A 13,349-nucleotide genomic window follows, 5' to 3' on the forward strand; every position below is an offset into this window, starting at 1 on the left:
TCCGAAACAGAGGAGGTGAGACATGAAGGCTGTTTAAGTACCAAGCTCTTGATTGGATCCAATCCTAGACATGCCCACAACCATTTCCACACTTTGGTGTGAGGTTAGGTTTTGGGAAAATAAAAATCGCGTTGGAATTTATTGAAGTAGATATTTTGATAACCGATTAATTATATCGTTGCGTTATTTGAAAACAAGTATCATTTTGAAAACGCGCCCTAAGTCCAACCCATTTTAGATTATTATCAGTAAATATAAAGTATTAAATAAAATAATCCCAGAAAAATAATTAAAATGGCCTTATTACAACCCAAAACCAAATAATAGTAATAATTAAAATAAAATTAAAAAAAACCGGTTACTTATTGCAAAGTTCGAAAGCGATCACCACAGCCATTCTGAATCCCCCTCCGGCTCGAAGTCATCACATCAAGGCTAACCTGTAAGGTTAAGGAAAGGGGTGAGTTTGGAAACTCAGTGTGCAACAAGCCCCTTCCAGAGCCCAAATTAATATCAGTATACTAGGCCTAAGCCCTAGTTCAGTCTCGGCATATACTGGGCTGAAGCCTTTCATTTATCAGTTACTGGACCGAAGTCTTTTCATAAATCATAACACTGGGCCGAAGCCTTTACCATAAATGATATGGCCCATAGGCCCATTTCAATATCACATGAAATACCAATGAATATGTGCAAGCCCATTTGGGGAGACTACTCAACCCACCATCCGCTACTCTCCACCCGTACCAACCAAGCTTTCCATGTGGGGAATAACTCAACCCACCCAACCAAACTCTCCACTGGCAGCATAGCTGCTTCATCATATAACTGGAGGCCTAGCCTCTTTTAATAACTGGGGCTTTCGCACTTCCTCCATTTATACAAAACCCAACCCATGCATAAAATGAGTATATCATAGCATATCATGTGCATATCATAACATATCATGTGCACACCATGCCATATCATGTATAACAATATCTCATGCATCATATTCATAATCAAACCCTAGGGGTAAAATGGTCATTTTTACCTAGGGGCAAAATAGTCATTTTTATATTATAAGAGTAATTTCATAATTTTACCAAATATCATGAGATTTCCATGTTCATTAACAATTATTAATATTTCTGAATGTTTAAACAATGGTTTTTAACCCACATTATCAAATTCGGGCTTTTGGGCCCAAACCCCTAATGGGCCCTACGAAAGCCGATTTAGCCCACTAAGCCTACTTAACCTAAATTTTACAACAGTACTAACCGTGTCAACATGCAACTTTTCCAAATTCCATTTTCTGTCCATTTTACCCAAATGGGCCCGAAAGCCCCTTGGGCCCAATTCCAGCCCTTGGAGCCCCAATTACCATCGGGCACCAAATTGCGCTCTTACCTGCTCCATCGATCCAAACACCGATCATATCGTATCTATCGCATCTCTAGCCAAAGGAAAAATCTCCAGTTCCTGAAATGCCAAAATTTTAGCATTTCAGCTTCTCGGCGAATATTAATCTAAGCTACTGCGAGGGTTATTACACACCTGTTTGGAGAAGAGATCACTACACACCACGTGCTTCACCTTGATAGAGCTAGTAGGGTTCAAACCATCCTTAACCAACCACTTTCACCTATTAGCGACAATCTACACAAAAATCCCATCCATTAGCAACCTTACAAGTAACAAACTTAGACTAAGTGTACTCCTTACCGAAATGCGAACCAGAGAGGAGAATAACAACTTTCGGCCAACCCCAAAACCACATATAGTCAAAGCATGCGATGTCACGAATGTTCTCCTGACAGCAATCGATACAAAAAATGGATTAAAGAGGGAGGCCACCATAGAAAGAAGACAGAGAACGACACTACAGTGAACCCAAAAATGAGGACAGCCTTAGCAAGGCTCCACAATCGCTAAAAACTCGGCAAACCAAAAAGAGTTCACTTACCTTGATCGAAGTAAGGAAAGATTCGGTAGAGAAAGGAAGATATTCGGCTAGCACTAAGATAAGCCTGAATGAGATGAAAGGGAGAGGGGTAAGTGGTATTCGGCCAAAACTCCAAGGAAAGAAATGTAACTGAGAAATAGAGAAGAGTTAGAGAGAAAAGAAGAGAACGAAGAGAGTTTTGGTACAGGCTTGAGAGTGAGCTAAAGAAGTGTATTCGGCACACAATGAAAACAAAAGGGTGAAATAAAATAAAAGAATTTTGGTTTAATCCCGAAAGGCACTAAAAGGAGTCGGCAAAAGAAAGAAATGGTAACAAAAGGAAAGAAAACAAAACCCGAAATAGGTTATGAACAATTTGGCACCTATACTCTTCTCAATTGCCGAAAACACACTCCCCAAAACCCCTTGGCCGAATTTACACTCACAAGCACCCCCATTCGGCTCCAACTCCTTCCAATTCAAATTCCCTCAAACAAAACCAAGATTTTCTCCCCTTATCCCTTCTTAATTCATGCATTTGACTGATTCAAACTCTCTCCAACAGAGTTTCATTCGGCCTCAAACTCCTGCATGCTCAAGTCATAAAAATAATACACAATTGCCAGCTTAGTGAATCGAACCTTGGCCTTCCCCCAACCACTGACACACCACTTTTTTAGCTCCTTAGTGGCGTCACTTAACCACTTTGCCAGGGGCACTCTTGTGTCACATTTTACCCACATCTATTGATAAGGCCACCTATCCAATGCCCTTAACTCCTTAAGTCCAAACTTCAAAAATTCTACCGGTTTTTGCCAACACATGGGCCTTCCATAGGCCCATTTACACACTCCAATTATGAATTTCAAAACCAAATACCAAATTTTAAAAAAACTTTACCATATTCTCAGAAATTACGAAAATCTTGAAAATCAGGGTGGTACAACTCTACCCTTCTTAAAGAAATTTCGGCCTCGAAATTTTACCTGATCCAAACAGTTGAGGGTATTGTTGACGCATCGCCTCCTCTGACTCCCAAGTAGCTTCTTCTTTGCCATGGTTTCTCTAAAGTACCTTTACCAATTGGACTGACTTTCTTCTCAACACCTTGACGTCACGATCAAGTATCTGCACAAGTTCTTCTTCGAAGGTAAAATCCGACTGTACCTCAATTTCTGCAACTGGCACGATATGAGTAGGGTCAGAATGATATCGCCTTAGCATGGACACAAGAAAGACATCGTGAATACGGTCCAGCTCTGGACGTAACTCTAGCTGATAAGCCACCGGCCCTATCCGCTTAAGGATCCGATAAGGCCCAATGAACCGTGGAATCAACTTGCCCTTCTTACCAAACCTCAATATTTTCAACCAAGGTGAAACCTTCAAAAAGACCATGTCCCCTATAGCATACTCACTATCCTTACGGTTCAGATCAGCATAAGACTTTTGTCGATCTGCTGCCTCTTTTAACCGATTCCTGATCACCTTAACTTTGTCTTCAGTATCTGCTACTAACTCCGGTCCAAGTACTTGCCTTTCCTCCAACTCTGCCCAACAAGTAGGCGAACGACACCTTCGCCCATACAGTGCCTCGAAATGAGCCATCTGAATACTTGCTTGGTAATTGTTGTTATACGCGAACTTCGCCAACGGTAAGTAATCCTCCCAACTGCCCTTAAAGTCGATAACACAACCCCTCAACATATCTTCTAGAATCTGAATGACCCTCGTTGACTGCCCATCCGACTGAAGGTGAAAAGCCGTACTAAAATCCAATCGCGTTCCCAACGCCTCGTGCAACTTCTGCCAAAATTGAGATGTAAACCTTGGGTCTCGGTCAGAAATTATCGATACTGGCACCCCATGCAACCGCACTATCTCTGCCACATACAACTTGGCCAACCTCTAAAGTGAGTAATCGGTTCAGACAAGTATGAAATGGGCAGATTTCGTTAGCTTATCCACAATCACCCAAACTGAGTCCTTCTTGGAAGGTGTCAATGGCAGACCACTCACAAAATCCATGGTTACCCTTAAGACTCTTATGATCCGTATAGATAATGCATCTCTCTCCATACAAGTAGTGCCTCCATATCTTAAGCGCAAAGATCACAGCTGCCAACTCTAAGTCATGAGTAGGATAGTTTACCTCATGAGGCTTCAACTGTCGTGAAGCATAAGCGACCACTTTACCCTCTTGCATCAACACACAGCCCAAGCCTACATGTGACGCGTCACTGTACACAGTGAAATCCTTACCAGACTCTGGCTGAATCAACATTGGTGCCTCAGTCAGAACCTTCTTTAACTTCTCAAAAGCCTCTTGTTGCTTATTTGACCAAACAAACGGTGCTCCCTTCCTTATAAGTTTCGTTAACGGTGCTGCCAACACAGAAAATCCTTCCACAAATCTACGATAATAACCTGTTAACCCTAGAAAACTTCGAATTTCTGTTACTGACCTCGATGGCCTCCACTTCAGAATCGCCTCAATCTTCCGAGAGTCTACCTTGATCCCCTGAGCAGACACAACATGCCCCAAGAAAGTTACTTCACTCAACCAAAACTCGCATTTACTGAACTTTGCATAGAGTTGCTTTTCTTTTAGCACTTGCAGCGCAATACAAAGATGCTCGTCATGCTTCTCTTCCATTTCTGAGTACACCAGGATATCATCGATAAAAATGACTACGAACTGATGCAAGTGCGGCTGAAATACCCGATTCATCAAATCTATGAATGCTACCGGTGCATTAGTCAAACCAAAGGGCATAACCAGAAACTCATAATGACCATATCGAGTTCTGAATACCGTTTTATGAATATCCTCTTCTTTGACTCTCAACTGATGATATCCTGACCGAAGGTTGATCTTAAAAAATACTGAAGCTCCTTTCAGTTGGTCGAACAGATCGTCGATTCTTGGCAAAGGATACTTGTTCTTAATCGTCAGTTTGTTCAACTGCCGATAATCAATACACATCCGCATGGTCCCATCTTTCTTCTTTACGAAAAACACTGGTGCGCCCCACGGAGAAATACTTGGTCTTATAAACCCTCTATCCAATAGTTCTTGAATCTGAGCTTTCAGTTCCACCAACTACTTTGGTGCCATCCGGTAAGGTGCAATGGACACTGGGGCTGTTCCATGTAACAAGTCGATTTCGAACTCGACTTCTCTATTTGGAGGTAGTCTAGGAAGCTCCTTAGGAAAAACATCTTGAAATTCTTTGATGGTCCTAACTGACTCCACAGTCATCCCCTCAGGTTCAGTTTGACTTACAAATATTAAAAACGCCTCACAACCTTTCTGAATCAACTTCTCAGCCCTTAAAGCCAAAACAACATTGGAAAAATAGTTCTTTCTCTCCCCTATGACCATTATCTCCTTATCCTCAGCAGTTCTTAGCACCATTCTCTTAACAGCACAATCCAACGTCGCCCTATGCTTAGTTAGCCAGTCCATTCCCAAAATAAGATCAAATTCCCCAAATGGCAGCTCCATCAAATCTCCTACAAATATCCTATCTTGTGTCTCTAAAGGCACCTCCCTAAAGAGTTTATCTACCTTAACCGAGTGTCCCAAAGGACTTATCACTGATACCCCACTCACAGTCTCTTCAGGAAGCTCACTCGATGCCCCAAATACATTACAGGCAACATACAAATGAGTGGAACCAACATCAATCAAAGCAGTGTAAGGCGTGCTATGAATGAAGAACGTACCGGTTATAACATTAGGAGCATCACCCTCCTCACGATGCCGTGCAACATAAACCAACGCCGGCTGTCGAGCTTCAGCATGTCCAGCACCCCTGCCAGGTGCCCTACGTCCTCATCCATTACCATTGCCACCTTTACCTTGCCCACGGCCTCTTTGTGGTGGTGGTCCTCCTCGTAGTGGTTGGACACCTCTTTGCTCTGCAACTTGATCCTGAGCTACTCTCCGAGGACACTCTCTAAACTTATGTTCCTTTGATCCACATCGAAAACATGCTCCAGTTCGTTTCCAGCACTCCCCCATATGCACTCTGCCACAGTCGCTGCAAGCCTGCGGTCTAAAGGTATTCACCGGAACTGCTCGAAGTGGTTCTTTCATTCTAGCTCTTTTAACATTTCTATATGCAGCACCCGAGGGTCTAGAATCCCTCCTGAATCTGGGTCGATACCTCTCACGATTCTGTCGTTCAGTTCATTTTACTTCCTCGACTATCTTAGCCTTCACTACCAACGTAGCGAAATCACGATCCCTCTGTGGAGCTATTAGCACCTTAAGCTCATTCCGGAGGCCATCCTCGAATTGAACACTGCACTCATATTCGGTCGCAACTATCCCACTAGCATATCGACTCAGCCTCAATAATTCTACCTCATACTCCGCAACAGTCTTATTACCTTGAGCCAGATTCAAAGATTCCTTTCGATGGGCAGCCACACAACTACCCCCAACATACTTCCCCTTAAAAGCAGTCTTGAACAGTTCTCAGGTTACTCGTTTGATCGGGGTACTCTCCCTTACAGTGATCCACCACTGGTATGCCTCATCCTGTAGCAACGACACGGCCCCCTTCAGCTTTTGCTCCGCAGAGCAATCTAGGTCGTCCATAATCCGCTCTGTTGCCTCTAGCCAATATTCAGCTACGTTTGGGGCTACTCCAGATACGCCCCTAAAAACCTCTGCTCCGTTGGCCTGGAGTCGCTCAGAGATGGATCCCCTATTCACTGTCCCAGTGTTAGCTCCAGCAACCCTTTCCAAAACCCTTAACATCGCTTGGGACAAAGCATTGTCCCCCGCTGCCCGATCATGTGACCCAGTCTCAGTTGCCAGTGGCACGGATGCCTCCTCAACTGGCCTATGCCCTGAGGATGAAGATTCAGGTTGCACCCTTCCGCGACCACGTCTGCGGCCTTATCCACGAGTTCCTCTTGTATTCATTTCGAATTATCTGATTATGAATTTTATGACATTAGTGTAATATTTCAATTTTTTTATTACGAGATGTCTTATGGAAATATAGCAGTTCAGGAATTGTTTTCGCAATGTCATAAGCTACAGTCTCAATCCTACTATTTTACAGCTCTACCCTATCTAAAGTATCATAGTAGGGTCTCAGTTCTATTTATAGCATCAACATCACACGGGGTAAAAAAAGGTATACTTAAAGACTTGGTGCCAGGGATTCAGTGTGCCACTTCTTTCTCCAAACCATTTAGAACTTAAAAACATGTATTTGGTCATAGAAAATAAAATAAAATAATAGGTTTTCTTTTAGAAATTCTTAAAAATTGATTTAAAATACCTTTATATTGAATTTCTCGATTTTAAACCCGTTTAAAACCCACAGTCGAGTTGTTGCAACTTGGCTCTGATACCACTAAATGTAACACCCCAAACCTAGCCTAGACATTATGGTTGGATCTGACGTGTCACATTGTAGTTTTTGAGAAAATCCAAAACCTCTTTCAATGTCCCTCTTAGTGATTTAAAAGATAGTCTTTGCTAAGTTAATAAAGTGAATGGAAGCTGTGCACAAGGTAGGTATCCGAAACAGAGGAGGTGAGCCATGAAGGCTGCTTAAGTACCAAGCTCTTGATTGGAACCAATCCTAGACATGCCCACAACAATTTCCACACTTTGGTGCGAGGTTAGGTTTTGGGAAAATAAAAATCGCGTTGGAATTTATTTAAGTAGATATTTTGATAACCGATTAATTGTATCGTTGCGTTATTTGAAAACAAGTATCATTTTGAAAACCCACCCTAAGTCTAACCCATTTTGGATTATTATCAGTAAATATAAAAAATAAAATAAAATAATCCTAGAAAAATAATTAAAATGGCCTTATTACAACTCAAAACCAAATAATAGTAATAATTAAAATAAAATTTAAAAAAAATCGGTTACTTATTGCAAAGTTCAAAAGCGATCACCACAGCCACTCTGAATCGCCCTCCGGCTCGAAGTCATCACATCAAGGCTCACCTGCAAGCTTAAGGAAAGGGGTGAGTTTGGAAACTCAGTGTGCAACAAGCCCCTTCCAGAGCCCAAATTAATATCAGTATACTAGGCCTAAGCCCTAGTTCAGTCTCGGTATATACTGGGCCAAAGCCTTTCATTTATCAGTTACTGCACCGAAGCCTTTACTGTAAACGGTATGGCCCATAGGCCCATTTCAATATCACATGAAATACCAATGAATATGTGCAAGCCCATTTGGGGAGACTACTCAACCCACCATCCGTTACTCTCCACCCGTACCAACCAAGCTTTCCATGTGGGGAATAACTCAACCCACCCAACCAAACTCTCCACTGGCAGCATAGCTGCTTTATCATATAACTGGAGGCCTAGCCTCTTTTAATAACTGAGGCAAAGCCCTTTTCGCACTTCCTCCATTTATACAAAACCCAACCCATGCATAAAATGAGTATATCATAGCATATCATGTGCATATCATAACATATCATGTGCATACCATGCCATATCATGTATAAAAATATCTCATGCATCATATTCATAATCAAACCCTAGGGTTAAAATGGTCATTTTTACCTAGGGGCAAAATAGTTATTTTTCATATTATAATGGTAATTTCGTAATTTTACCAAATATCATGAGATTTCCATGTTCATTAACAATTATTAATATTTCCGAGTGTTTAAACAATGGTCTTTAACCCACTTTATCAAATTCGGGCTTTTGGGCCCAAACCCCTAATGGGCCCTACGAATGCCGATTTAGCCCACTAAGTCTACTTAACCCAAATTTTACAATAGTACTAACCGTGTCAACATGTAACTTTTCCAAATTCCATTTTCTATCCATTTTACCCAAATGGGCCCGAAAGCCCTTTGGGCCCAATTCAAGCTCATTGGAGCCCCACTTACCATCGGCCACCAAATTGCGCTCTTACCTGCTCCATCGATCCAAACACCGATCATATCGTATCTATCGCATCTCTAACCAAAGGCAAAATCTCCAGTTCCCGAAATGCCAAAATTTTAGCATTTCGGCTTCTCGGCGAATATTAATCTAAGCTACTGCAAGGGTTATTACACACCTGTTTGGAGAAGAGATCACTACACACCACGTGCTTCACTACCAGTAGGGTTCAAACCACCCTTAACCAACAACTTTCACCTATTGGCGACAATCTACACAAAAATCCCATTCATTAGCAACCTTACAAGTAACAAACTTAGACTAAGTGTACTCCTTACCGAAATACGAACCAGAGAGGTGAATAACAACTTTCAGCCAACCCCAAAACCACCTATAATCAAAGCATGCCATCACGAACGTTCTCCTGACAGAAATCAATACAGAGAAGGGATTAAAGAGGGAGGCCACCATAGAAAGAAGAAAGAGAATGACACCACAGTGAACCCAAAAATGAGGACAGCCTTAGGAAGGCTCCACAATTGCTAAAAACTCGGCAAACCAAAAGGATCTCACTTACCTTGATTGAAGTAAGAAAAGATTCGATAGAGAAAGGAAGATATTCGACTAGCACCAAGATAAGCCTGAATGAGATGAAAGGGAGAGGGGCAAGTGGTATTCAGCCAAAACTCCAAGGAAAGAAACGTAACTGAGAAATAGAGAAGAGTCAGAGATAAAAGAAAAGAAGGAAAAGAGTTTTGGCACAGGCTTGAGAGTGAGCTAAAGAAGTGTATTCGGCACACAATGAAAACAAAATGGCGAAATAAAACAAAAGAATTTTGGCTTAATCCCGAAAGGCACCAAAAGGAGTCGGCAAAAGAAAAAAATGGTAACAAAAGGAAAGAAAACAAAACCCGAAATAGGTTAGGAACAATTCGGCACCTATACTCTTCTTAATGACTGAAAACACACTCCCCAAAACCCCTTGGCTGAATTTACACTCACAAGCACCCCCATTCGGCTCCAACTCCTTCCAATTCAAATTCCCTCAAACAACTCTAAGATTTTCTCCCTTTATCCCTCCTTAATTCATGCATTTGACTGATTCAAACTCTCTCCAACAGAGTTTTATTTGACCTCAAACTCTTGCATGCTCAAGTCATAAAAATAACACACAATTGCCAGCTTAGTGAATCAAACCTTGGCCTTCCTTCAACCACTTACACGCCACTTTTTTTTCTCCTTAGTGGCGTCACTTAACCACTTTGCCAGGGGCTCTCTTGTGTCACATTTTACCCACATCTATTGATAAGGCCACCTATCCAATGCCCCTAACTCCTTAAGTCCAAACTTCAAAAATTCTACAGGGTTTTGGCCAACACATGGGCCTTCCATAGGCCCATTTACACACTCCAATTATGAATTTCACAACCAAATACCAAATTTTAAAAAAACTTTACCATATTCTCAGAAATTATGCAAATCCTAAAAATTAGGGTGTTACAATGAGTATTTTGATGTTTAATGATAGATTTTGAATAGTTGTTGATAGTTAAACAAGTTTTGTTAAGTGATATTTAGTGAAAATGCAAAATAGGGATTAAATTGTGAAATGTGTAAAGCTAGTGATTAAAATGTGAAATAAATGAAAAATATGGGCTGCTAGGGGCATAATAGTAATTCTGCTAGCATGGGTTTATTGTGAATTTCATTAATTTGTGATTTTATGAAATAAGGACTAAATTGTAAAAAATGTGAATTATTAGGGGTAAAAATGTAAATGTGTTTTAAAGTGTATTTTATACTAAATTGAATCAATAGATGATTGAATAAGTCAAATTTGAATATATTTAGATCAAGAAATGAGAAATACGAACTTAGATCAGGGAAAGAATAAAGTTATGGATTAGTTGACTTGATTCACCGTTTTAGCATCCGAGGTAAGTTCGTATGTTATAATTTCATTTCAAATGTATTTTATATGCTTTGATATAGCATAAATTGTGATTATGTGACTTCAGACAAGTTTGGGAATGATTCGACGATGATTCGATAGTTGGAAGCCCGGTTGAACCTTAGGAATAGTTTAGGATGCTAGTGACATGTCATTAGGGATACTTTGAGTTGGCTTCGGGCCTTGATATAACACTTCGGGTGTGAGATATATCAATTTTTATTCAGGCCATGATATCAGTATTTCAGATAAGTTACCTTAATTTGGCTTCAGGCCATGGTATAGGTAATTATCGTGTGAAACCCTTGAGTATCCGACTTCTATTTCGAATGGTTCAACGGGTAAATAAAAGGCGATAATTTATATGAGATTGGTAAGAGATGGTACAGGTATGTATATAAACTATTTTAGCATTGAATCAAAGAAATGATGATGAAAGTATATAGTTTTGTGAATGAGTATTTGAAAGGTTTGATAGTCAAGTAAAACTACATAATGATGTATTCAAATTATTGAGTTATGTTTTTGTGATTGCATTAAGTTTATCTCATACGAGCTTACTAAGATTTATAGCTTACTTTGTTTATTTTTCTGTGTTTTATAGTGAATTCAAAGCTAGATCAGATTCAGGGGTCGTCGGAGATCGCTTCACACTATCTACCTATCACTTGGTACATAAGAACTTTGGTATTTTAAGTATATGGCATGTATAGGTATTTTGAGTCATTTTGATTATGGGTTGATAGTGATTTTGGTTATTTGAAATGACTTGTAATGAAATATGTTTTTGTTTGTAAATATGGCCATGAGTGATGGCTTAATTTGGTGGATTTGGTTATGTGCATATATGTGCATATATGGTTGATATGGAAATTGTTAAATAGTTGAATGTTGATATTGGTAATGTTAGTTGTTAGTAAACCAAAGTAAAGAATGCATGTTTTTGAGTAGCTATATTGATGATTTAAGGTTGTGGGATTTTGGTATAAATGAATTGGTCTATTTGACTACTTGTGTGTATTAAGAAATCTAGTATAGAATATGCATGATTCATGTTTGAATTGGCTGGTTTAAATACCTATTTCTGTATTGAGATGGTCCAAGCTGATTCCTTGTAAGTACATTTAAATTTGGGTGGCAAATAGGCTTGATAAATAGCCTATTTTTGTCCATACGAACAGAGACACGGGTGTGTCTCTTAGCTGTGTGTGACACATTGTTATGTTACACGGCCGTGTGTCCCCTACTATGGTTTTAGAAATCATGTCATTATGCTCCACATGGTCTCACACTCGAGCGTGTGACTTGGACGTGTGGCATAAGTCAGTATACCCTATAGGTTTGGCACGGCCTAGCACACGACCTGGCACATGGGCTTATGTGATAATTTTTAGGGCACATGAGCTAGCCATACTGGTGTGTGTGTTGGTCGTGTGACCTAATTTAGAGAGTTACTCAGGGTTAGACACGAGCTGAGACACGGCCATGTGTTTCCATTTTGAATGTCTACATGGCTTGTGACACGGGCATGTCTGGTGGCCCTATAAGGCACACGGCCTGGCCACACGGGCATGTGTGTCCCCTCTTTTGGGGAAAATTTTCTAAGTTTTGTAAATATTTTATAATTTATCGGTTTAGTTTGAACCACTCCCAAAGCATGTTTAGGGCCACATAGGTTTGTATTAAAGAAGAATTGATTTAGATTGAATGACGATTGTATGATTTGATGAAATAAATGTGAAAAGTGTTTTAAAATGTGTTGTAAGTCTAGTAATACTTCGTAACCTTATTCCAGCATTGAATACGGGTGAGGGGTGTTACAGTATATGACTATCATGCCATCTCTTTGATCTTTCTTTACACATTTTGGCATTCTCATAGGAAAACAACCTCAGCTCTTCCAACTCACCAAGTTGTAACATCCTTCTCTCACCGGCTTGCTTAAGATTAAAGTTCAATTGCTTCAAAGCCCAGTGAGCTCTATTCTCCAACTCTAATGGCAGATGACATGTCTTTCCAAAGACTAACTGATAAGGAGTCATTCCTAACAGTGTCTTAAATGTTGTTCGATAGGCCCATAATGCATCATCAAGCCTTCGAGACCGATCTTTTCTGCTAGGGCATACTATTCTTTCAAGAATACCTTTGATTTCACGGTTCACTCTTTCAACTTGCCCATTAGACTTGGGGTGATAGGCAGTAGCAATCTTGTGATTCACATCATATTTTTCAAGCAACCACTTAAGCCATTTGTGCACAAAGTGAGAACCTTCATCACCAATAATAGCTCTTGGTATCCCAAATCGTGTAAACACATGCTTATGTAGGAATCACATGACTACCTTAGCACTATTTGTAGGGTATGCTTCAGCTTCAACCCACTTGGATACATTGTCTAGAGCAACTAAGATCTATTTGTTCCCATACGAAGAAGAAAATGGGCCTAAGAAGTCAATGCCCCATACGTCGAATAATTCAATCTCCAAAATGTTTGTCAAGGGCATCTTATTCCTTCTTGATATATTTCCAGTCCTTTGGCATTTGTCACAGTTCTTCACATAAGCATAAGCATCTTTAAATAGTGT

General features: G+C 40.3%; 1 protein-coding gene across 1 annotated transcript; it reads right to left on the reverse strand.

Annotated features, from left to right (window-relative positions):
• Positions 1-5,765: 5,765 nt before the first annotated feature.
• On the reverse strand, positions 5,766-6,536 carry LOC107955784 (uncharacterized). Its single transcript, XM_016891585.1, has 3 exons — positions 6,450-6,536; positions 6,132-6,389; positions 5,766-5,903 (listed from the first exon to the last, which is right to left on the reverse strand). The coding sequence occupies exons 1-3, from the start codon at positions 6,534-6,536 to the stop codon at positions 5,766-5,768; spliced, it is 483 nt and encodes a 160-aa protein (XP_016747074.1).
• Positions 6,537-13,349: the final 6,813 nt, after the last annotated feature.

This window comes from Gossypium hirsutum, chromosome A07, assembly GCF_007990345.1.
Source record: "Gossypium hirsutum isolate 1008001.06 chromosome A07, Gossypium_hirsutum_v2.1, whole genome shotgun sequence".
In the NCBI taxonomy this organism is placed as follows: Eukaryota; Viridiplantae; Streptophyta; class Magnoliopsida; order Malvales; family Malvaceae; genus Gossypium; species Gossypium hirsutum.

Coding starts and splice junctions, on each gene's coding strand:
- LOC107955784 (XM_016891585.1), bottom strand. CDS start 6,536: ATGGACGACCTAGATTGCTCTGCGGAGCAAAAGCTGAAGGGGGCCGTG. Junction 6,390..6,449: donor CATACCAGTGGTGGATCACT/GTAAGGGAGAGT, acceptor ACTGCTTTTAAG/GGGAAGTATGTTGGGGGTAG. Junction 5,904..6,131: donor AGGCTAAGATAGTCGAGGAA/GTAAAATGAACT, acceptor TGTGGATCAAAG/GAACATAAGTTTAGAGAGTG.